At 60.1% G+C, this 20,747-nt stretch overlaps 4 protein-coding genes across 4 annotated transcripts; 1 reads left to right on the plus strand and 3 right to left on the minus strand.

Annotated features, from left to right (window-relative positions):
- Positions 1-3,387: 3,387 nt before the first annotated feature.
- Positions 3,388-3,756, plus strand: TRAVEDRAFT_49301 (uncharacterized protein; the record flags this gene model as incomplete). Its single annotated transcript, XM_008042010.1, has 2 exons — positions 3,388-3,654; positions 3,712-3,756. 2 exons carry the CDS (start codon positions 3,388-3,390, stop codon positions 3,754-3,756), a joined length of 312 nt encoding a protein of 103 aa, XP_008040201.1.
- An 8,136-nt stretch (positions 3,757-11,892) lies between these two features.
- TRAVEDRAFT_99221 (uncharacterized protein) lies at positions 11,893-12,738 on the minus strand (the record flags this gene model as incomplete). The annotated part of the gene is made up of 3 exons (XM_008042323.1): positions 11,893-12,279; positions 12,341-12,488; positions 12,554-12,738. Coding segments are annotated over 3 exons (720 nt in total), but the record flags the coding sequence as incomplete, so codon positions are not given.
- Positions 12,739-13,652: 914 nt separating this feature from the next.
- Positions 13,653-15,152, minus strand: TRAVEDRAFT_49303 (uncharacterized protein; the record flags this gene model as incomplete). The annotated part of the gene is made up of 3 exons (XM_008042011.1): positions 13,653-13,663; positions 13,693-14,113; positions 14,166-15,152. The coding sequence occupies 3 exons, from the start codon at positions 15,150-15,152 to the stop codon at positions 13,653-13,655; spliced, it is 1,419 nt and encodes a 472-aa protein (XP_008040202.1).
- A 424-nt stretch (positions 15,153-15,576) lies between these two features.
- TRAVEDRAFT_49304 (uncharacterized protein) lies at positions 15,577-19,717 on the minus strand (the record flags this gene model as incomplete). The annotated part of the gene is made up of 20 exons (XM_008042012.1): positions 15,577-15,632; positions 15,686-15,731; positions 15,790-16,066; positions 16,130-16,307; positions 16,365-16,720; positions 16,779-16,865; positions 16,918-16,980; positions 17,036-17,042; positions 17,101-17,375; positions 17,439-17,743; positions 17,805-17,822; positions 17,882-17,923; positions 17,982-18,054; positions 18,109-18,184; positions 18,255-18,380; positions 18,447-18,452; positions 18,511-18,803; positions 18,863-19,069; positions 19,126-19,144; positions 19,198-19,717. The coding sequence occupies 20 exons, from the start codon at positions 19,715-19,717 to the stop codon at positions 15,577-15,579; spliced, it is 3,030 nt and encodes a 1,009-aa protein (XP_008040203.1).
- Between the last annotated feature and the right edge of the window lie 1,030 nt (positions 19,718-20,747).

Below are 20,747 nucleotides of genomic sequence, written 5' to 3' on the forward strand. Positions count from 1 at the left end.
CGTCGCGCGTCGGCGAGTCGAAGGTTGTGTTGTCGTCGCGGGCGAACTTCCTCGGGGAAACATCGCCATTTGCGGCGGTCGCCCCGGTGCGTCGCGTCCTGGGATCGGCTGCATCGGGTGCACCGAACGCCAATCGGGAAGCATCGTCCGTCCGCCATCGGACTCGGACGTGCTCTGGCGTGCGAGTCGTGGATACTCAGGCCTCAGGGTGGACTTTGGGGGGACGATCCCGGCTGATGCGAGCCTGTGCATGGACCGAAGACCCTGTTGTGCTTGCGGCGAGGTCACCATCGGAGTCATCAGATGCAGGGAGGATGTGCACGCCCGCGTCTGTCTGTCCGTGCGAGCAAGCACTTATTGTTATGTACGGGTTCGGTGAGTGCCACCGTACATCTTATGCCGCATTTGCTATATCACAGCCCGCTCCCAGATCCATCTCGCCCCCCCGGGCGTGCGGCAATATGTCCTGGATCGGCGTAATGCCGCGGCGGGCACCGGAGCGAAAGCGAGGAGGCATGCCCCCGTGCGGATCAGTTTGAGGTGCGCTGATTGATTTCGGAGGGTGCACTCCGCTGCAGCGCGGATCATGCGCCGACCGTGCAGTGTCGCGGCCTGGGCGCGAGGCCCTGTTGTGCGGTGCGGTACAGGTGCACGGTATGCCGTACGTTGTCTGTCCAGGTTGGGCAAAGGATCTCACGCGCCGCAGGCTGTACGGCGTGCGTGCATGTCTATGGCCTTTTGAAGCGTCAAGGTGGTACATCTCTTCTGGTTTTGGGCTCCTTTATATGCATGCGGACGTACGACGGCAGCACGTACGCGCGAATGCCGTATACGTATGCCGCGGGACGTGCTGGGCATCATCTTCCATTCGATCGTGGTCCGGACCATCCGCCTCCCCGTACTTGTATACGTGCCCCGATATCCGGATTATCGCACGGCTGGGCGTCAAGCGCCCTAAATACGAGTCTCCTAGCATGCAAGCTTCCGCCATCGTGAGCACGAGCTCCGCTGTATGTATGTCCAGGTACAGATCAAGAATTGCTCACCCGGCGGCTCCATCCATCCCTTCCCTGGCATGGCAGGATCCAGCAACTCGCGGGCCCTGAGTCGAAGCCTCAAAGCCTCCTTCCTGCCTTCTCCAGATATCCCGCGGCCGACATCCGTACGTACCTCCAGGTACCACACGTACAGCCCCCCTCGCTCCGCCCACGCAGTTCTATCCAACATCCCGCCCATCTAGGGGCCCTCGGATATCCTCGATCGCGCTTCGCAAGTTCGGGGACGTACATTGACGTGGACAGCCGGCGTCTGCCCATCAATATTTCAATGGCGCACAGGCACTGCCGCACCGCTGCGCGCGGGCGGTCCGCGGCCGCAGGCGCCTTCCGCGCAATATCTGCTTCCAATCCGGATATCCAGGTCCTGGATCTTGACGCGCGGGTGGGCTGGAGGCGCGCTGGACCTACAAATACACCGGTCGGGCGCCCGTGCGTACAGTGCTCCTGCACACCTCGACAGCGACTGTGCCCCCTGCCGCAGTTCTTCGTCGCGACTGTGAGCGCGTTGCCGCCACTGCTGTGCGAGTGCGAATGCGACGCACCCGGGGAGTAGCAAAGCATGCGCTCATCGCGGGACTCGGATAGGAAGACCTGGCGCCGGGACGCAGGCGGGACTGCGCATTGTGGCAGCCTCGCGTCTAGCGTCTGGATGCTGACGGCGACAGTGGCAGGTTCTGACAAGCGTGTCGTGTAGATCCGAGACTGTGAGTCGGAGTTGATTTTTGTGTATGCGCTGTTCTCGGCTGACGCTAGATTGCACCAGCTCGTATAATATCAGTTCGGCTCGATGTGGTTGCGTCACTTTCTAGGATGGTGGCTCCGTACCACATGCAGCGACGGTGAAAAGTGCGAACGTCAACGGTCAAGAGTGGTATTGGCCCTGTCGGGGAGCATGCGGAACTCGAGGTACGTGTGTACTGTTCAGCGTCCCTGCGTCTCGGCTGGTCTCGGCCAGGTTTTGTTATGGCTCGCCGTGCTGACTTGGTCTTGGCTGTTAGGTGTACTGGCAGTAGGGCGACTATACCACCCTTGGTGGCGTGTATCAACTTTCCCGGATGGGTTAAGTTATACGACGATTATCTCTGTCTTATTCTGCGAGCCGCCAGCGTTTGTCACAGAACATGGCTGGTAGCGTGTGCTCGGGTCTAGAAATCATCATCATTGCAAGGTTAGTCCTTACAGCCCTTAATTATGAAATAGATCCAATTAACAGCTTGTCATCCAGGTCAGCATGATTTGAGTAGCGTCGTGTTCCACAATCAGTGACCGTACATATGTTGACAGGCCGAGATCGACGTGTGTCGCTAGTTATAACCGTCAGAGCCACGCCTGACGCCACAAATACAATGTGAGTTCGCTTCATATACCATTTGCCATCTTGCTTTGATCTTGTTATTCTTGCCTGAAAGTCTCACAGCGTATCCCGCGCCGCCCCGATCCCTGCTCTGTGCAGAGAGCGCGTTATGTCATGCCGAACGATACTCAGCTGCGCACCCAGGGCCCCCAGGCGCAATCTGCGCACAGATCCCTGACAGCCGTCATGCGACGTCCGCGTCAGTCCGCCTTCGACGTCGCTACGCGACAAAATGAAGGCACGGCGAGGCGACGCACGCGCTGCACGGAAGCAGCCCCTCGCGACGCGACGCCCTGGATCCAGGATATCGATGCCATCACCTGTCGGACCGGGCCGTCGTCGAGTTGCCGGCGCTGACAGCACGGCGCTCTGCTAGCAATAGCACACTGTGCGAGTCTGCGTGCGAGGACTCGGATGCGCATGCAGGTCTAAAGGAGGGTATGTCGCATACTACTGTGTTCGCAGTGCACGCGCCGTTTATTTTCCGATGTGCACAGTCCTACAGTCCAGAGCACGAGCTATGCCGGCACGCACGCGCCTGGGGCCCATGCACCAAGTAGCCGTATTGCCGCGCTAACTGCGCCCCAGGCGCGCCCATGCGACGGTCGACACTGCGCGGGCAGCCTCGAATAGCAGCTGTCGCGAATCGACTGGTAGCCCAGGTGCGGATTTGACAAGATGTGTCAAATCTCCTCCCACCACGCAAATATACATTGCGCCTGCCAGTGTGGTCGTCGATATTTTCAACACGCGCGGGCGAAGCATCTGGCAGGGCGTCAGTGTCAGGGTCCCGGCGCTTCCGCTCACGCTTCGCGGACAAACGGATCTGCCGGAGCGCCCACTGTCCTCTCCCCACTGGAGTGTCGGTCTGCTGGCTCTCTCGTCGATCGGCTTCCTCTCCTTGCACCATTCACTCGCGCTCTATTGCTCGCGAGAGCACTGTTCTTCATAATGAGCGACGGCCCACGATGCACGATGCCCGCCCACGCCAGTTCCCTAGTCGCTGGCGCCGCGAAACGTGCAGGCTCCCGCGCGCGTCACATCGACACGGACACGAAGGACATGCACAGCCGTGATGCGTATTGCGGCGCACGCTTGCGACGTCCATGGTCTCCGCGCTGCCAGCCCGAGAGCTGCGATATGCGCCCTTTCCGCCGACCATTGATGCAGATGTTCGCGTCAGTGAGCCGCCGGGCCTTGCAGGTACTCGCGTGTTCGGAGCCGCGCGGTGGCGAGCTGCAGGTGCGTCTTCTAGCACTCGCCGAAAATATCTCTGGCCCTACTAAAACTGTCTGGCAGTTGATCATTCTGCAGAAGAACATGCAGATGGCGGGAGCACTGTAGTACACGCTCGCGGCTGCAGTCCGCGCACGCTTCGCTTGTGCATTTGACTCTAGCTTTCTTTCCTTCTGCTGCCGGGTGGCAGGCAGGAAGCACCAAAACGGCGCACATTGGCTATTTCGCCTTCCCAGGAACATGTCGTGCACGCGGCTGTCACGCGCTGGCACATACGGAAATACAGAGGCCACAGAAGACGGCCGTAGAAGACTGGCGCGAGTTCGGCCACAAGCCACAAATCGCATGCGAGGACCAGAGACGCGCGATCGCGCCGCTCTCGATCGCGAAACGTCGGTCACACTTCTCGCCTTCGCATCGCCATGCCAGCACTCACGACTCACGTATTTGGACAGTGCAGCGCGTAGAACAGCGTTCGAAGCCGCCGAAGCTCTCGAGGAGGACGCGTACGTGTCATATAGCCCGTGCGGGGAACCCCGCGGCGATCAAGGTATAGAAGTCGCGCTGCCCCCAGCGTTGTTCGCCTCCCCGGAGCTGAATAGGGCAATTATTCGCCGCCGAGCACGGAGGTTTATTTGCCGGGGGCTGCCCGCTAGCCACCGGGGGGCCCGAACGGGCAGGCGGATGTGCGAGGGACGACCGGTGCGTGCGACGCGCTCCCACGATGTGGCCTGTCTGTCAGTTTGCACTCGCGGTGATGTCATGCGTACGGGATAGTCTCCTTTTGCAGCTGATGCAGTTGGAAGGTTGGACGGTGCACGTCGGAGAGTGGGACGTGGACGTCCACGGACGCGACACGGTGCCAGTGTCGCGGCGGACACCGAAGGTGTCGCCTGTCGAGATGTCAGTGGCATCTGCCACCCGCCGCCGCCGACGTTTGCCATCCCCGGACGGTTCCAGTCAGCCACTACGGGAGGTGACAGACGTCACTGCGGCGTGCGGCAGGACCTGGCGTGATCGCGCGATTCCGATGCGGGGTCGAGAGAGTTTCCGGGAGTCTCTCGATCGTATAATGCACGGGCAGCCCGGGATGCTGAGCCCCGGCGTCTTCTTTCTTCTACCCGGGGTATGTTCCCCTCAGCAGGCGCCGCCGCTCGCAACTGGGTTCGATCACAAAGCCTGAAGGTGATCGATAATGCATGACGGAGGCGAATCGACCCGGACGATCGATGCACATATGGCTACCAGTCATCTCCGCTCGAGCGGCCGCTATGGCACGACACACGCAAAGGTAATGCTGACGTGCGTCGCAGGCTCCGGGCGGACATGGCTCGCTCACGAACGTCCATGCAGAAATTTCCGGACGCCACCGCCATATCGGGGGCACCGCTTTCGGCGCGTCGACCAATCCCCCACACTCCGATCTTGTTCGCGAGAAGCCTCTACTTGCGAACCTTGCGCGGGACGCCACCGCAGACCCGGCGCAGTGGCTGAAGATCCCCAGCAGGGTTGCAAATACCTAGTACATGGGCGAGGTGTGCCCAACAACCTTGGAGTGGTTAGACCCGGCAGGTGCCTAGCCCGCGCCCTGTCGCCGCCCCGTCTTTATCTGCAACGGTGCGTTTGATTGACGACCAGGGGTGCGCCGGACGCTCGTGAGGGTCTGCGCACCCGGCGGCAGCATGCGAATCGCACGCACTAGGACATATACTACACACTACCGGGGCGTCGGAGGTAGGCACATGTCGTACGTGCTTCTGCGTCGACATCACCCGCCCCTGATTCAATTTGCAGCATTGTCACTGCCAGAGATCGCAGCCGCGTACCCGCGCGCGCGATAGGATGGCATGCGCGCCTGTCGCGCCGACTCCGGACGTGGATGAGCTTCGCGGAGGTTGTACGTCTGCCATGCTCCCGCCAAGGGCCGCCGTGCTTCCGATCTGGGGCGCACGCCGACATGTGCAGCAGCCCCGTGCTGCGGCCACACCGCGCCTTGGCTCGCAATGACGGCTTCTGACCTATCCTCTTCCGAACAGGCCTCCGAGGCTTCATTAACAAGTACTCCGGGTGGGATCGTACGCAGAGGACTCAGAACGGCTGGATTCGGTTGCCACCTGTCATATGTGCGCGGGGTGCCAGCCCGGTGATCAACAGCGCGCCTTTTGACATCTCCTGTCAACGGTCGACGTACGTCAGATCCCGGTTCCTGTTCCACTACCGGCCGTGGTATGTCATCCACGCAGGGTGCGCACAGATCCGGCAGGTACGCCGTCGCGACCGTCACATCTTGGCCCAGGCTTCGAGCCCACGACATATGCGGCTAGGCCGCCCCGCAGGCGGCTGTGACACCACGCACCAAACCTTCGCGTTTTGCGCCTCCAGAGCGACGGAAGAAGAAGGCACGATGACATACACATTCGCCGATGACATGGCCCTCCTGGCAAGTGACGCGCACCCAGCCCTGCGGAACGTTCGTCTGATATTGTATGTGTATATGATACGCGCCGCGGGTCCTGCGCGCTGGGGAGCACCCCATTGCCAGCCTGACATCGCCCAGCTCTCTATCTACACCAGCTGCATGCAGTACTGCAGGCCCCCATCCGTGTCACGTACTACTGCGTGCGGCACAGGCGTCCGGCGGGGCGTGCCCGCGCTGCCCGAGACGTGGCGCCGTACGTACATCGTTCCGCCGCCGCCTGCACGGTAGGTTCGCGCTATGGCGCACCTGCCATCTGCGCTTACCCTCCCCCGGTGGCGCCGCGTCGCGTCGCATCGAGCGGAGTGGAATATGCGGAGTGGGGCATGGAGGTGGGTGGCGACGATTTACCCTGGGCCGTCGCGTATTCATATATTCATATTGATTTGTGCAGAGGGGCGTCCCAGGCTATGTCATGAACGCCAGATTGTCGGCGACGGGTACTAGTGCCAGTTCGCAGTTGTCGCGCTCGTACCTAGAACCGGGGGCTGGGGGGCGCGGGCATACTCCGACTTCTCTCCGTGGCCTTCGCAGGCTATGTCGTAAGGGCTGCGATTGCACCCGCGATGTCTGCGAGCTCCGGATGGTGCACATGGTATGTTTTCCGGATTTCTGTGTGCTGATTGCTGATTGCGTATGTTCAGGTGTTGCACACGACCGCGCGATAGGTTACTGCAATGCTCGTGAACTCCTTTGTCAATTCGCCGGTTGTTCAATGAAATGTCCCATGCTATAGGTGCGCTAAAGCCGTCACTCGAGCTGTGGTCAGGTCTTTCTCTCGACAATTGATCGCACGACCAGGCAGCAGCGGTTCTAGCTTCCAGGGCCACTCACATTCGATACATTGCATTCGCGTCTCGAGCCCCGGCATGCGTAACTACTTTGTCAATTCGCCGGCTGTTGTTATCCCATGCTATAGTATAGGTGCGCCAAAGCCATCACTCCGCAATGTGGTCATGTCGAGAGAGAGACGATTGATGTCACGACCGGGTAGCAGCGGTTCTAGCTTTCAGGGCCACTTGCCACATTCGCGACATTGCATCGTTCCGGCATCTGCTTACCACACGGCGTTCCTATCTCGGATTCTAGGGCGTCCCACCCACGCCCCGTCCCACGCCTGACACTAAAGGCCTCCAAGTTCCGGCGCACCGACAGTGGGTTCTCAGAATATCGCCGCCCGAGGCGCCCATTACCGCAAGCGCGCGGAACGTCCCCACAGGCAATCAAAGCTCCCTTCCAGCTCCCTCTCCCAACCCAAAATGGTTTCGGTCATTCTGGACGAGCCCCTATCCTCGGAACTTCGGCCATAATTATGGGGCGCGGTACGTAACGCTTCTGGGAGCTAGAGCGCACGCAAGCGGGGGGCCTGAGGAGCCGCTCCCGGCGGTTCGCGTTCACGAAGCACTGTGAATTGGCTGGGAGTCCCGCTGGGGACGCGAAGTAGACGTCGCAAAGAGCCCTACGGATGCTCGGCCCTCCATTGCTTCTGGGGTATCCTCGTCCGTCTCCGCACCCGAGGGTACGCGACGACGTCCCTTCTCGCCTGGCCCAGGCGCCTCCGTCTCGCCTGCGGGGGTCGACGTCTGGGGCGCAGTAAGGCTTCTTGGTGTTCTCTTCTGCGAGCGGCAGCGGCGAGGAGTGCTTCGTGCTTCGCCGCATACCCACATTGCAACCCTGTCGCAAATCGCAGGGCTCGGGTTCGCTTGCGCTGCACTTCTGTGATATATGGGCGTTGGTAGTGCGCGCGAGAAGTGGGCTGGCACTGGGGCGTCTGGAGTCTGGACAGGACGTGGATTGCCGCTGTTGTGCGTCACTAATACTGACTAGCGCAGAATGCGAGTCGGAATCCGCGGGGATAGTCGAGACTGGGACGTCTAGGCGTTGTTTAGGCGGTGATACGGCCCAGGTGCGAAGTGGCTCGGACGGCGTCAGACATACCACTAATCTATGTTCTAGCTGGCGCTTACACTTGGAACGGGAGCGGCGCCGTCTTGCGGCATCGGGCATAGCCATGGCAGAAACAGCTCGACGGCGACTGCTCTATCTAGCTGCTTACAGGGTCCGACTGGACCTCGTCATGCACGCCGGATCCCCGGCATGCTCGAGGTTCAACGTTCAGAGCAGCCCTGGTTCCTTCCCGAAGTCGAACTTGGCGAAGCGAAGCACACACAAACGAAGCAAATCTGCCTGCGCGTTTGGGCCTCGCCCTACCCAACAGTGCGAGCATTAATTGCGAACAGTGCCACCACGCCCGGCGAGTCGCCGCCACCGTCTCGCCACCTTTCACGCCGGTGCGTCCCGAGGACCCAGCCTCGTTCCACGCTCCGACCCGGAGACACGAACTCTGGCTCTGGCGCGTATGCACTATCGCTCTGCGCTGATGTCATGCGCCCGCCCCCAGAGGCGTAGTGTCGCTGATCATCTCCGAGAACCTGATCCTCCGCGCGCCACGAGCCCGTCTTCGGTGGCCCTCGCAGCACCCTGTCAGGCTGACGCTCCGCGCTGTGGTCGCCCGCCTGCCGCCCCAGGCGTCCTCTGCCCATCGAGGGCTCGCACGCCGCTGCCTAAGACCATATGGCTCGCCGCGGTGTGACCGTCTGGCGTGGCGCCGCCGAGTATCACGAGCCCGAAGGCCCGGAGGGGAGAAGCGATCTGCCCGCGGTCGACTGGGCGCGTCGCCCGCGCAAGAGGACGATCGTCGCCTTTTTCGCGGCGCCTGGTGAGCACATACACCTTCTCTCTATGTTTGTGTTTGGGCGGCGGGGTAACAGCATGCCTTTTGCTGACAGAACCTTCTTCAGCCTGGGTTTGATAATATTAGGGACAAAATGTACCCAGAACGCCGGGGACAAGTATAGCACGGGCCTCCCGGACTCGGATAGGCCGCGACATTGCGTCGCCACATATGGACGCACGACTGGTGTGCACAGACCTCGAAGGTCCGTCCCGCGGACGCACAGTGCGAACTACGAAGAGCGTCCGCGCGTTGCCGACTCGCGCGCTATCTTTGTTCTGCCCTCCCCGGTGCGGCTGTCAGGCGCGGCAGCTCCGCGACAGGCCCCGGTGTGCTCACAAGGAATGCTTGTTACCGTCCACGATGCCATCCGCCTCTTCCAGTGTTCCACAGCGCCCGCAACCCTCGCCATCGCAAACCTCCTTGGGGTCTTCACCTTCCAGCCGTCGATGCCCGGACTGCACACGTACGAAGGTCGACTGCATGTGCACCACGCCGAACCAAGTGGACCACATCGGGAAGTACGTTCTGCTGGCGCTAGCGCAGACTGGAACGCGCGTGTGGCACTGGCATGATCAATGCAGGAGTACGAGTACTCGGCGGCGCCGAAGGCATCGCCATCCGAACAAACTCAAGCTCAAGCTCAGCCTCGCCCCCCCGTCGATGCCGCTTTGGCAAACCACTAACCCCCTAGCTGCAGAAGTCAGGGACCAGGGACGCCCTCGATGTGCCTCTTCCGAATCCCGTGCAGCATCATCATAGGACGGAGGCGGAGCCTATGGCGTGCGCGCGCTCTGTCATCGAGTGCACGCAAACCTACATACGACTTCTGCAAGCTTCTGCCACGGAGGCGCCCGCTCCGGAGTCTGCAGGCTCTGCACGAAGGTTCGAAACGTGCCCGATTCGGGACGCACAGCTGGGGGTACGTTCGCGCTCGGCGACGGAAGGTCGGTGTGTGGGGACCGTGGTTTTGTAAGACGTCTGCTTAAGACTTTGGGGTGGGCGGATTTGTGCCGCCGAGCTGACCAACTTCTGCTCTGACTGGCTGACGGATATCAAGAAGTAGAAGAACTACAGCTGCAGATATCCCAGGGCGCCTCGCCGCGCCCAACGTGCGGGTACAGAAGCCTGCAGTGGATCGCCTTCGCACTCTGCAGCCCGCTGCATGCACACGTTCACGCGCCGTTCTGCAGGAGCGCGATGGCCGCCCACCAGACGCGCCCTCGAACGCGTGCCTCATGGCCCGCGCGCATCCTCGCAGGAAGCCCCATTCGCGAAAGGAACCCAGGGGCCCGCTCGGCAGGCGAGCCGACGCGATAGCACGCCAGGCGTGCGACGTGCGTTACGACACCGGAGGGGGACGTGTGACCCGGGAAGCTGCACGGTGGCTGGCGGATCCGCTCCTTCGAGTCTTCGACTTCCTCCCCCCTGCGCCTGCGTCGGCTGCATTCAGGCCCTGGGCGGTCGGTGTCCGAGCCACTCGCAGCGCGCGGCGGTTGGGGGGCGCGTGGTGGGGTTTGCTATTCCGGGCTGTCGCCGCTTCGCATTTGGTCGTGAGGTTGGAAGGTTGGAAGCCAGAGGAAGGCGGAGGGCTTAGCGGTCTAGGCATGTCGTATACCTGTGGGAGTGTGCCTAGCCCCTGCTGTTGGTGCACTTAGCGGAGGCAGTGGAAGAGGATGCGGTGGATAGACTCGCCTGTTTGTAAGCGTCTGCGCGAGCGTTGGTTGGCTCGATCGTAGTCGTCCGGAGACTCTAGGTCCCGGGGATACGTTCCATACAGAGCCTCTTGTGGTATGCACTTTATACTCGTCTGGGACGTGCACGAAGACCGCAGCGAACTATGGCACGGCCATGTGTTTCTCGACTTCTAAAAATGACGTCAAAATATTCGCGATTACCACCCGATTCGTGCCCTCCGTCAAATAGCACAGTAGAACATCACTCGCCAGAGCCGAATATAACGGAGAGTATTTCCGGACACTCTCAGTGACGCAGCCTCATCGCCGATGGGCGTACCGATCGTCAACGACGCCCACTGACATCGCTTATAGAAGATAAACTCAAAGTTCAGATGTGTGCATGCACAGCTGCGCCGGCAACGGTGTCCTGGCAGGTTCGGCATCCATTGAGTTCATTCTTGCGTCCACCCGCAGCTGCGACGGAGCCGAGGAGTCGCCCAACGGACGCCTGTCACCAAGGCCAACGGCGGTGCACGAGACGGCGTGAACTTTGATCTTCTAAGACGCCGCTCCGAAACGGCGTATGCTACAGCCCGCGTGCAGTAGTAGTGAAGCACGCTTGACACCGCGCGGAGACGTCGATATCGAGCCTGCCTGTCACTGAGCGTGCCGTGCTCACTGCGCAAACGCGCCACAGAAAGACATCCGGCAACCCGGGCGGCGATAGGTGGATGCGGCCCAAGGCGAAGCGGCGACGCGGAGAACCTGATGTGCTTCAGGGCGTCGAATATGTACGTGGTCGTGCTTACCTTGTGCGACGAAGGCCCCGCGACTGCCCTATAGATAGCCCGCTAGTGGCGAGCTGCGGGGTCAAGCGATGTCAAGAGCCCGCAGGAGTGATATGCGGCGGTCGATATTCCGTCATAGTTCACGACGCTCCGGCGTGTCAAGTGCTGTCCGACGCAGGATTCTTTCCATTGCTGGGACGGAGCGCCAGGAGCCTTGACAGATGCAGGGCACCACGCGGCGACTGTACCTCGCCGAGAGAGTCAGACGAGTCCTGCGATCGCTGTCAACGCATGGTCTGGATAGTCATGGGTTTGCCGGGCAAGAGTAATGCTCCCGGCGAAGCACTCGGTAGCTAGCACGGGGGATATATAAGCTCCCAAAGTGTGGACGAGGGAAAGATGGTGGCCCGTATCACGTACAACAGGTAGTACACGGCCGCGTTCGCGCACCGCCGACGCCACAACGCAGGGTCGTCGAGGGCGTGCGTCGCCGTCGAACGCGACCAGATCCGGATTGAAAGACCCAAGGGCGGAACTGGCTCATACACCCGCGTCTGCGTCTTTCTTCTTCTTCCGCTTCTTCCCTTCCAATCCCGGGCGATCAGTGCCGCCGTCCTGGCTCCGTTCCCGCTTCACGCGACTCTCCGAGCGCGGCGCTTTGCGGGCTGTGCGCACGGGCTCGTCTACGCCTGCGGGCTTCACGAAACCTTCCTCCGACTTTATCACGGGTCGTGGTGGGGGTGGTGGCTGCATGGATGCTGGTGGCCGTGCAGAGATGTCCTCACGGATGAGCTCCTGCGCCGTTTTTGTGCGTGTCTTCTTCCCGTCTTTGGGTATCGACACCTTGAAACCCGATATTGAGGTGGGCCTTTTCTCGAATCTTGAACCAAATGACGGCTTCTGTTCTGTGGTATCAGCAGCTGCCTGTTCGTCCTGCTGCTGCTGTATTTTCTCCTTTGAGGAAAGTCGTGTGAAAAAGGGATGTTCGGTTGCGAGTGCGTGACATAACACTTACCTCTTGCACGACCTCTTCTCCGCGCGCATTGAATGTTCGGCGGCCTCGTAGTTTCGGCCTCTCTTCCTGGTGAGAGCTCGAGGACGCTTCTCCCGCGTCCGATTGGAATATGAAAGGCACGTAGGACGCCTCGTACACAACATCGGTACTGCATCCGAAAATCAATGGACTCTCGGTATCGCGCATGCTATTCAGTATGCGATCGCGACGCACCTCGAGCCCGCGCTCGCGCTCTGGCCGAGTCCCCATGCGTCCCGTATCTCCTGCGAGACAGACCACTCGGCGTCGTCCTTGATCTTCGCCTGCTCGAGCTCGACCTGGGCCTGCAGCTTCGCGCGCGACGCGTTCTGCATGAACCGCAGGCTCATCGTGCCATTGCTTAGGGTCTTTCCGGCCATCGTGCAGCCCTGCGAGTCGTTGGAAGCCGCGAACCAGTGCGAGTGGGAGGCGAGACAGAGAGCGAGGCGGACGCCGCGTGGAGAGATGGCGGTTGGGAAGAAGGTCGTCCGGCTTCTTCGGAGTCTGTTCCACGTGTCTGACCAAACTCAATTCAACGCTACTCAACGCTTTCCCACGCCCTTCACTTTCAATTGCTTTCCTCATTGAGGCCGCTCGGACGGTGCTGTTGGGACCTGGCCATCTCGGATATGAAACTGACGGCGCGGCCTACAGCATTACATCTGAATACTTCCTCCAGGAATATGGACCCTTCGGATAGAAGCTTATCTTCGGCTAACCAACATATACAGTAGGCCGCTCGCTATCCCGCGACCATTAGAAGAGAAGAAGAGCGCGCTATAGCTCCCATAGAGACCCTGATAAAGTAGGTATAGTACCGAGGTGTACACTCCATACTCACTTATAGCAGGCGCTGCTACGACCATCGTCCGAAGCTTGAATGGAAGGAGTTCCGAAGAATCGTGTGTTCTCGGGATAGCAAAGGTAGATTTGGAGGCTTACGAGTATGCATTGAAAGAAGACGGTAGTATGTGTGGTTATAATACAATTGGTAGTTGAGGAAGCAGTGTGCCCATAAGTAAGGTATACCTGAGGTAGTAACCGGGAGATCAAGGGGTAATGGTAGTAGTAAGAAGAGAGCAAGTATGACGAGTAGAGCGGTAAAGACGATGAGTAGAGCGGTGAAGACGGCGAGTAGAGCGATAAGTACGACGAGTAAAGCGGTAAGTACGACGAGTAGAGCGATGAGTACATGACAAAGGACTACGATAAGTGTGAAGAGTATGGCCGCTTGCGGTACGGTCGCTTTCGCGGTGGGCGTCGTCGCGGTGACGAGGCTGAGGTCGTGAGAAAGCTATCGAGGGTCTGTTGAGTCGTCAGTGCCCGCCTAGCACGTTGGTTGAGCTTGCCCGTCGGCAAGACTCGGACGGTGACGATCGCCAGTGTTTGTGTGGGCGCGTTCCTGCTGTGGAAGGTTGTAACCGCAGAGGTGTGCAGCGCGGGGTCGCAGTGCGAATACGGGCGCCCGATGATGGTGTCGGTTGGTGCCGTAGGGGGCTGAGGAGCGGGAGGGGGTGGCGAAAGATATGTCTGGCGCGGTGGAAGTGGTGGTGGTGGTGGTGGAGGCGGTGGTAGTGCTCGTTTGGGAGGCGGAGGGTGGGCGGGGGCGGCGTCGGGGTGGTGTGCGATGATAACTTGACCCCTGCCGTCGGTGGTGAACGTGGGGTCTGGAGGGGTGTCGGTGACTTGTTTGGTTTGAGCGAGGGAGGCTTCAGCAGCAGCAGCAGCAGCGGCGGCGGCGGCGGCGGCGGCAGCCTGAGCTAAGGTCAGAATGATGTCACGGCAGGTTTGCGATGAGAGTGCTCACCCGAGCAAGTTTGCGATGCTGTTCACGTTTCCCCCCACGGGTCCCTCTGTGCCTCTTCTTCTTCGCGGGCTCTGGTAGAGGCTCCGACGGCGGTGACGGAGGTGGTGACAGAGGAGGCGGTGGCGATGGTGGAGGAGGCGATGGTGGCGGAGGAAGTGTTGGCGGTGTTGGCGGTAGTGGTGGTGTTGAAGATGGTAGTGGTTGTGTTGGAGGCGGTAGTAGTGGTGTTGGAGGCGGTAGTAGTTGTGTTGGAGGCGGTAGTGGTGGTGTTGGCGGCGGCAATGTCGGACTGGGCGGAAGCGACAGTGGCGGGGGAGGCGGTAGGATGAGCAAGACCGGCCGGGATACCGCCTGAGCGCGCCGCGGAGCAGTCAAAGAAACAGGTACAAGATCCCAGAGCTGCGTCGCTCCGTCGAGCGAAAGGCGTTGCGGAGCGCACGTCGAAGGATGGCGGACGGTACACAATGACTTGACGGGCGATGCGGGGGAATCAAGCGACCAAGACGAGTTAGGTTGTTGCAGGTCGAGGGTGTCGGCGACGCAGGAGAAGAAAGGAACAGAGACGGTGGCCCAGATCATACAGATGTAGTACATGGCGGCGAGGACGGCGACGATGGTAGGGCTGTGGTAGAGTGTTCCAGACCAGCTGGCGAAGGATGCTTGCAGAGACGGCGCGGGTGTGTACTCGGAGGCCTGCAGAAGAGTGGGCGGCAGGTAGTCGACTATGGCGGGCGCAGAGGAGACGGCGAAGGCGAGCGGGAAGCACTCCGAGTCGACGCAGGAGCCATAGTGATACGAGTTGTTGTCCAGAGAAACAGGTTCGCCTAGAGATAGTGATGCAAAAGAGAAGCCGTATGATGCCAGTGTGCCGCCAAGGAGTGGAATATGGAAGCGAGCGAGCGTTGGCGCGAGGAGAGAAATTGAGACGTCGGTGAGCGCGCTGAAGAGCAGCGCAGCAACGAGTGCGATGGGGTAGAGGAAGATCATGGCTGTGAAGCTGGGAGTTCGAGGTATTCGCGAGTTCAAGTTGTGTTGAGTGGGGATGGGACAGCGACGCGCGGGGGCTCTTATAGTGTTCGACCCCGGGAACAAACAAACAAACGCGTCGCGTCCCCCGCCTCACGTGCAACCAGGATTTTGTCAACAAACGATCGAGCACGCTCGATGTGGAATGTGCTGTGGTTCGTCACATCGGTCCCCCAGATGTTGTTCGGGTCCCAACCTCCCCCACGTGGGCGCTAGAGTGAGATAGAAACGGTTCGTAGAGAGCTCGAGTCTGCACCGGACGAAGTCACCTGTGGTTTTGAATAGTTGGACAGACGTACAAATACATCGAATACAGCCGCAAAGGCCGTGGAAACAGCACAACCTTCGGAGTTGATACACTTCGCAAGCGCCCATTCTCGCTGGATTACACTCGGACACTCTCAGGCGGGCCCAGGTAACTCGGCCGGACACCGCCGGTATCTGTAAATAACATCCATTAGTGTAGTTCTCCAGATGGGATTAAAAGCACTCACCAATGAGGATCTTTTGGAGGACGACCGTTGGCTCGATCATGAACACCTATCGTCCAAACGTCAGCCACATACGTCCCCACGTACCGCGCCGATCCCAAACGCACCTTGAGCGTATGTGCCCCAGGCTGCACTGGGAGCGTGACAGGGACTTCAATGATGCTGTTCGCGACCCAACCGTCGTTCCCGTTCCACGGCGCCGGGACCTGGCCGGGGACAGACGCAGGAACGAAGTAGTTCGTCGCTGGGGCGCCGTCGTCGATCTGGAACCCGAGCCCGAGCGGGCGGTCGTCCCCGAGCGTGTTCAGCGAGGGCGAGACGAACGCGGTAACGGTGACGTTGCCGCCTTGGTTTTGCGTGTTGAAGAGCATGAAGTCGTACTCGCTGAATAGAACGGATCGACAGTTAGAACTGGGACGAGCATGGTATGGGAATGCGGATGCTCACATGCTGGGGCCGCTGCCTGCGGTGAAGTTGAGCTCGTTACCGCCGCGGGGCCAGGGCGTGACGGCCGAGAGCGTGCGCCCGTGTCCCGGAAGCTCAGTCCAGGTGATGCCCTGCACAGTCGTGTTCCTTGAGGCATGAGCGGCTTCGATCGAGACTGCACCGTCTCCCTCCACGAAGCCTATCAGAGCATGATCAGTATGCGTTCTTCAAATATGTACGGCATCCGTGCATGTACCATGGAAGCCGCTGGGAACAGCAGTGTGGTTCGCCGTCAGCGTGATCGGGACAGACAGCTGTGTCTGGTTCTGCGGCGACGCGGTGAACGTGATCGCCGCGGTTTGCACGCCGGACACCTTGTTCCAGTCGACAGAGAAGAAGACCCTCTGCTCCGGGGAGCTCGGCGAAATGGAGCCCTTCGACGGCGAGATCTTCACCCACGAAGAGTTGCTGGTCACCGTGAATGTGAATGGGGTGGGGCCGCCAGCGCCGACATCGACGAAGCGGTTCCCGGCGGGGACGAATGGATCGATGGTGAGTGCGGGGTTTCCGCAGCCGTAGCCTAGCGCACAGTTGAACTGGTTGTCTCCAGGCCTACGGAGAGGTGGATCAGTTGCCAGAGGTATCCCCAATCAGACAACGATACACTTACCATGCTCCCATCGAGCCTTCGGGGACGATGCGCATCGCGCCTGCCAGCGCTTGTTTGGACGGCTGGACCTTCGTGATCATGGGCATGCTGTTTGTGTACAATCAGTAAAAATCGCGGGGGTGAGAAGCTATGTACGTACGTGTTGGTCATTGGCTGCTGCCAGTAGTAGTACATGACATGCGTCTGGTCCATCATATGGTCCCTACACGCCCGTCAGTTCAACTACCCGCACACTGAAATCTGGTCGCAGCACATACCATTTGCCTATGAGGATGCGATATCAGTAGTGACACTCTAAACTTCCAAACATAACGCGACGCACCGTCAAGCAGACTGTGGTAGTCCGCCTCCAGCTGCGCGTCTTGCATGAACAGGTTCTCGACGTCGGTCGCGAGGTCGTTCGCACTGAGGCGTGCTTGCGATGCGCGCAGGTTGTTCATGCCCGCGGAGATCCACATGCGCGTGAGGGTGTCAGTGGCGAGGATTGGGTGGTGCAGGAGCTGGAAGAACGCCGGCTGCGCGCTCGTGGGGAGCTTGTTGTACAGTTGCGTCGACGCGGCGACCATGCTCTCGAGCTCCGCCATGACGTTGTCTGCCCTACAGTAGCGAACGGGATATCAGCCTCTGCGAACATGAGAACGAGGACACGACGAGACGCACTCGCGGTAGTTGATAAGGCTGTACGTCGTCGAGTTGAGCAGCTCCGGCTTCCGGCGCATGTTGTGGCGCGTGACGTTGTGCATCAGGTTCGCGACCATCGCCGCGTCGCTCGCGGAGAGGTCGAACTCGCGCTGCGCCCACTGCGTGACGAAGCTCGGGTAGTTCTCCGGGGTCCAGAGCGAGGCGTCGTAGGCGAGCGTGAGGAACCACTCCGTGTGCATCTCGTACGGCTTCATGTCGCCGACGTTGAGCACCCAGATCTTGACGGCGTCGCGGGAGACGGCGAGCGACATCTGCTCGAAGGTCTGTGTGTGGTCGTCAGTATCGTCGACCTACGGTCTTAGGAGATACGTTTGTGCACCGTACCTTCTCGATTTGGCTGCTCTATTGGTCCAAGACCGTATCAGCACCAAATTATGTGTTTGGTGCAACCGTATACTCACAGTAATCCACTTGTAGTCTCGCGGGTCTCCGACATAGTCGACCTGGGATCCTCATCAGAAAATGCAACATTCTTACATGGAGAGTCGAGGTGTCTCTCACATGGTAGTACACGCCCGCACCGCCAGTCCTGTTCCGTTCGCTCGGAAGAGGGTTGCGACGTACGTTGCCCCAACTACGATATCACGGTCAGTTACTGCCAACCCGAGTGAGCAAGCTTTCTACGAACTTGTCGTCGGTCCACATGAGCGTGATGTCGTCCGGCACGCGCAAGCCTTGGTCGTAGTAGCCTTCGACTTCCTTATCTGTATATGGCAATGCCAATTGCTCAATTGGTCAGTCCGCACAGTATCTTGAAGTCCAGGCGACACTCACAGAGCGTCCAAACCTGCGGGATGTTGGTGACGTCGCTCTCGTTGTATACGTTTGAGAGGATTTGTCGTTGGTCTGACACAACCTTCTCCAGGAGCGCGATGTTGTCTCCTGCAGACGCCAATGGCACTAGACGCCAGCGCAGACCCATGTTAGCCATCGCACGCTACATACCCTCGAGTCCCAAATACTCACAATCACCTGTAACACGCGTCAGCACCCGGCCTCTCTCAATTACGATTGAACACCCAGTACGCACCATTCCCACGCATCCCGACCGTCCACATCCCCTCAAACGGGCGCGCGCGCTCCGCGCCCTGCACCCAGAACTCGTAGATCGTCGCGTTGTTCGCGCTGTAGTCCCAGGGCCCCGTCCCGAACAAGTTCCACTCGACCGGGATGGAGCGCATCATCGGCTCCTCGTGGCTCGTGCCCATCACGATCCCGTACAGGTCCGCGAGTGCCTGGTTCTGCGCGTCGTCGACGCAGAACGCGCTGCTCCATTGTGCTGGCCAGAGGTGGTTGCCTTTGAGGCGCAGGATGAGCTCGAACCTGTCGTTTGTGGGCGTTAGTGTTGGTGCGGGTTGGGTAAGAGGGGACGGAGGACGTACAGCTTGGTGTAGAAGAAGTGGTTGAAGGGCGAGCCGGTGAGAGCGGCGCCGGTGCCGTTCGTGAACTTCTCCATTGCCCAGTTTTGAAGTGCGGGCTGCTCGTCGTTCAAGAATATCGCGCGGTATTGGACTGTAGGTGATCCGTGCGAGCACCCAGAGGACGTGACGAAGACGTCGTTGTGTTTTGTGGTAGGGACATCTGCCCACCTGCGTTCATGAGTAAGTGAATTGCGAACGAGAAACATGTAGCAGCTTAAACGTACCAAAACCACGGAGAGACGCCTGGGTGAGAGGTAAGCTTGCGCCAAGGCTACAAAGGCAGGGTATGTACTAACCGAACTGCTCAGAATGGTCGTACATAGCGAAGATCGTCCCCCGCTTGTCCGAACCAATGATCACGTACGCGCTCTTGATCCCCGGCAGCGGGTTCGTGACCTCCTTCGCCATAAACGCTTCCCACTTTCCCTGGATAGACGACACGTCGAGCTTCGTCCTGTTCACAATCTCGTCGATGAGTGCAGACTTGCCCAGCGTGCCCACAATGATCGCATTCGTGCCGAACGCCGAGGTCGCCTGGGTTGTCAGCGAAGTGACGTTGTGCAGCGCGGGCTTCACGCCTGCGACCTGCTCGATGTCGGACGCGAAGTCCGTCGCGGCGCGTTGTACTCCGGGCCATTCGTCGGGTGAGAGGAGGATTGGGGTTGCTTGTCGATTGTTCACGATGGGGAACGTCGAGGGCGCGGACTTGAACACGACGCAGGTGGACTGCCCAATGCCGAGGGCACCACTTGCGAGTGCGAGCAAGCCGAACGCGGTGTAGGCCAAACTGGCGCAGCGGCGGCGAGAGGGCGCCATGGCGAAGACGCGTTTTCACAATAGCACAGGCTTGCGGAGACCGGGATCGCATATCGCGCCCCGAGCGTCTTATATGTACGCGCGCCGATTCTCGACGCGCCGCTGGACCGTACCGCGACGAGCGACAGGAAAAGTGGCCGTCTCGTCCTTGTGACCTCGAGGTGCCAGGCACTACGCTCCGGACCATCGTCGGAGGCATTGCTAATCGAGCCACGGGGCGCCGTTACGTTGCCTCAGAACTCCGTCGAAGACGTCGGCGGGCCAGAGAGGCGTCCTACGGCCTCCTATGACGGGCCTCAATACAGCCCTCGACGGACCGGGCTGGCGCTGCGTCAGGTGATCGCGCGTGCATCAGCGGCATGCTCGCTAGGACGTCAGGTCATGGGCGCAGCTTTATTTTTACTCACAGGGAGAAGAATGATTGTCCAGCAGTCGGAGGGCCGTAGATGGAGGGAGGTAGTCATCGGAAGGTCATGGGCGTAGCGGAGAAGCTACGTATTGGAAGTGGCGCTGATTGCGCGGCCGTAACGGCTGGCCGCTTCGTGGCTTCGGGAAGGCACCTTGTTGGGAGGTATAGAGGCCGGGGTCACGAGAATGTGGAGCACGCGTGGAGCACGTCAGAAAGTCAAGGGCTGAGCGGGAGAAATCGTCCGTTTGGGAGCTAGCGCGCATCACCGATAGCTGGTAGACAGGTCGGTATAAAGACCGGGGACGATTATGGACTAGGCGTCGACGCGGGTCCGGACGTTCGTGCAAGAAGTGCGGAGCAATACGAAGTCTTCGGTGCCTAGGCATCCGCTGGACCAGTATGATTGCTGCCTTCACCGAGCGCTCCGCCGCAGATCAGAGCGGTCCGCCAGCAAACATCTGTGATAGGGAAACGGAGGGTCGGTCAGTGGGGATGCATATATAGAGCGGGTTCTCTTACGTGGAGATACGCGGTATGGAGCTGCAGCTGCAAACCGTATCGATGAGCAAGCTCGATGAGTTGTCTTGTAGTGCGGTCAGACTGCAGCGGCGAGGGGAGATG

The sequence above is a fragment of the Trametes versicolor genome (genome assembly GCF_000271585.1).
Source record: "Trametes versicolor FP-101664 SS1 unplaced genomic scaffold TRAVEscaffold_8, whole genome shotgun sequence".
Lineage (NCBI taxonomy): Eukaryota > Fungi > Basidiomycota > Agaricomycetes > Polyporales > Polyporaceae > Trametes > Trametes versicolor.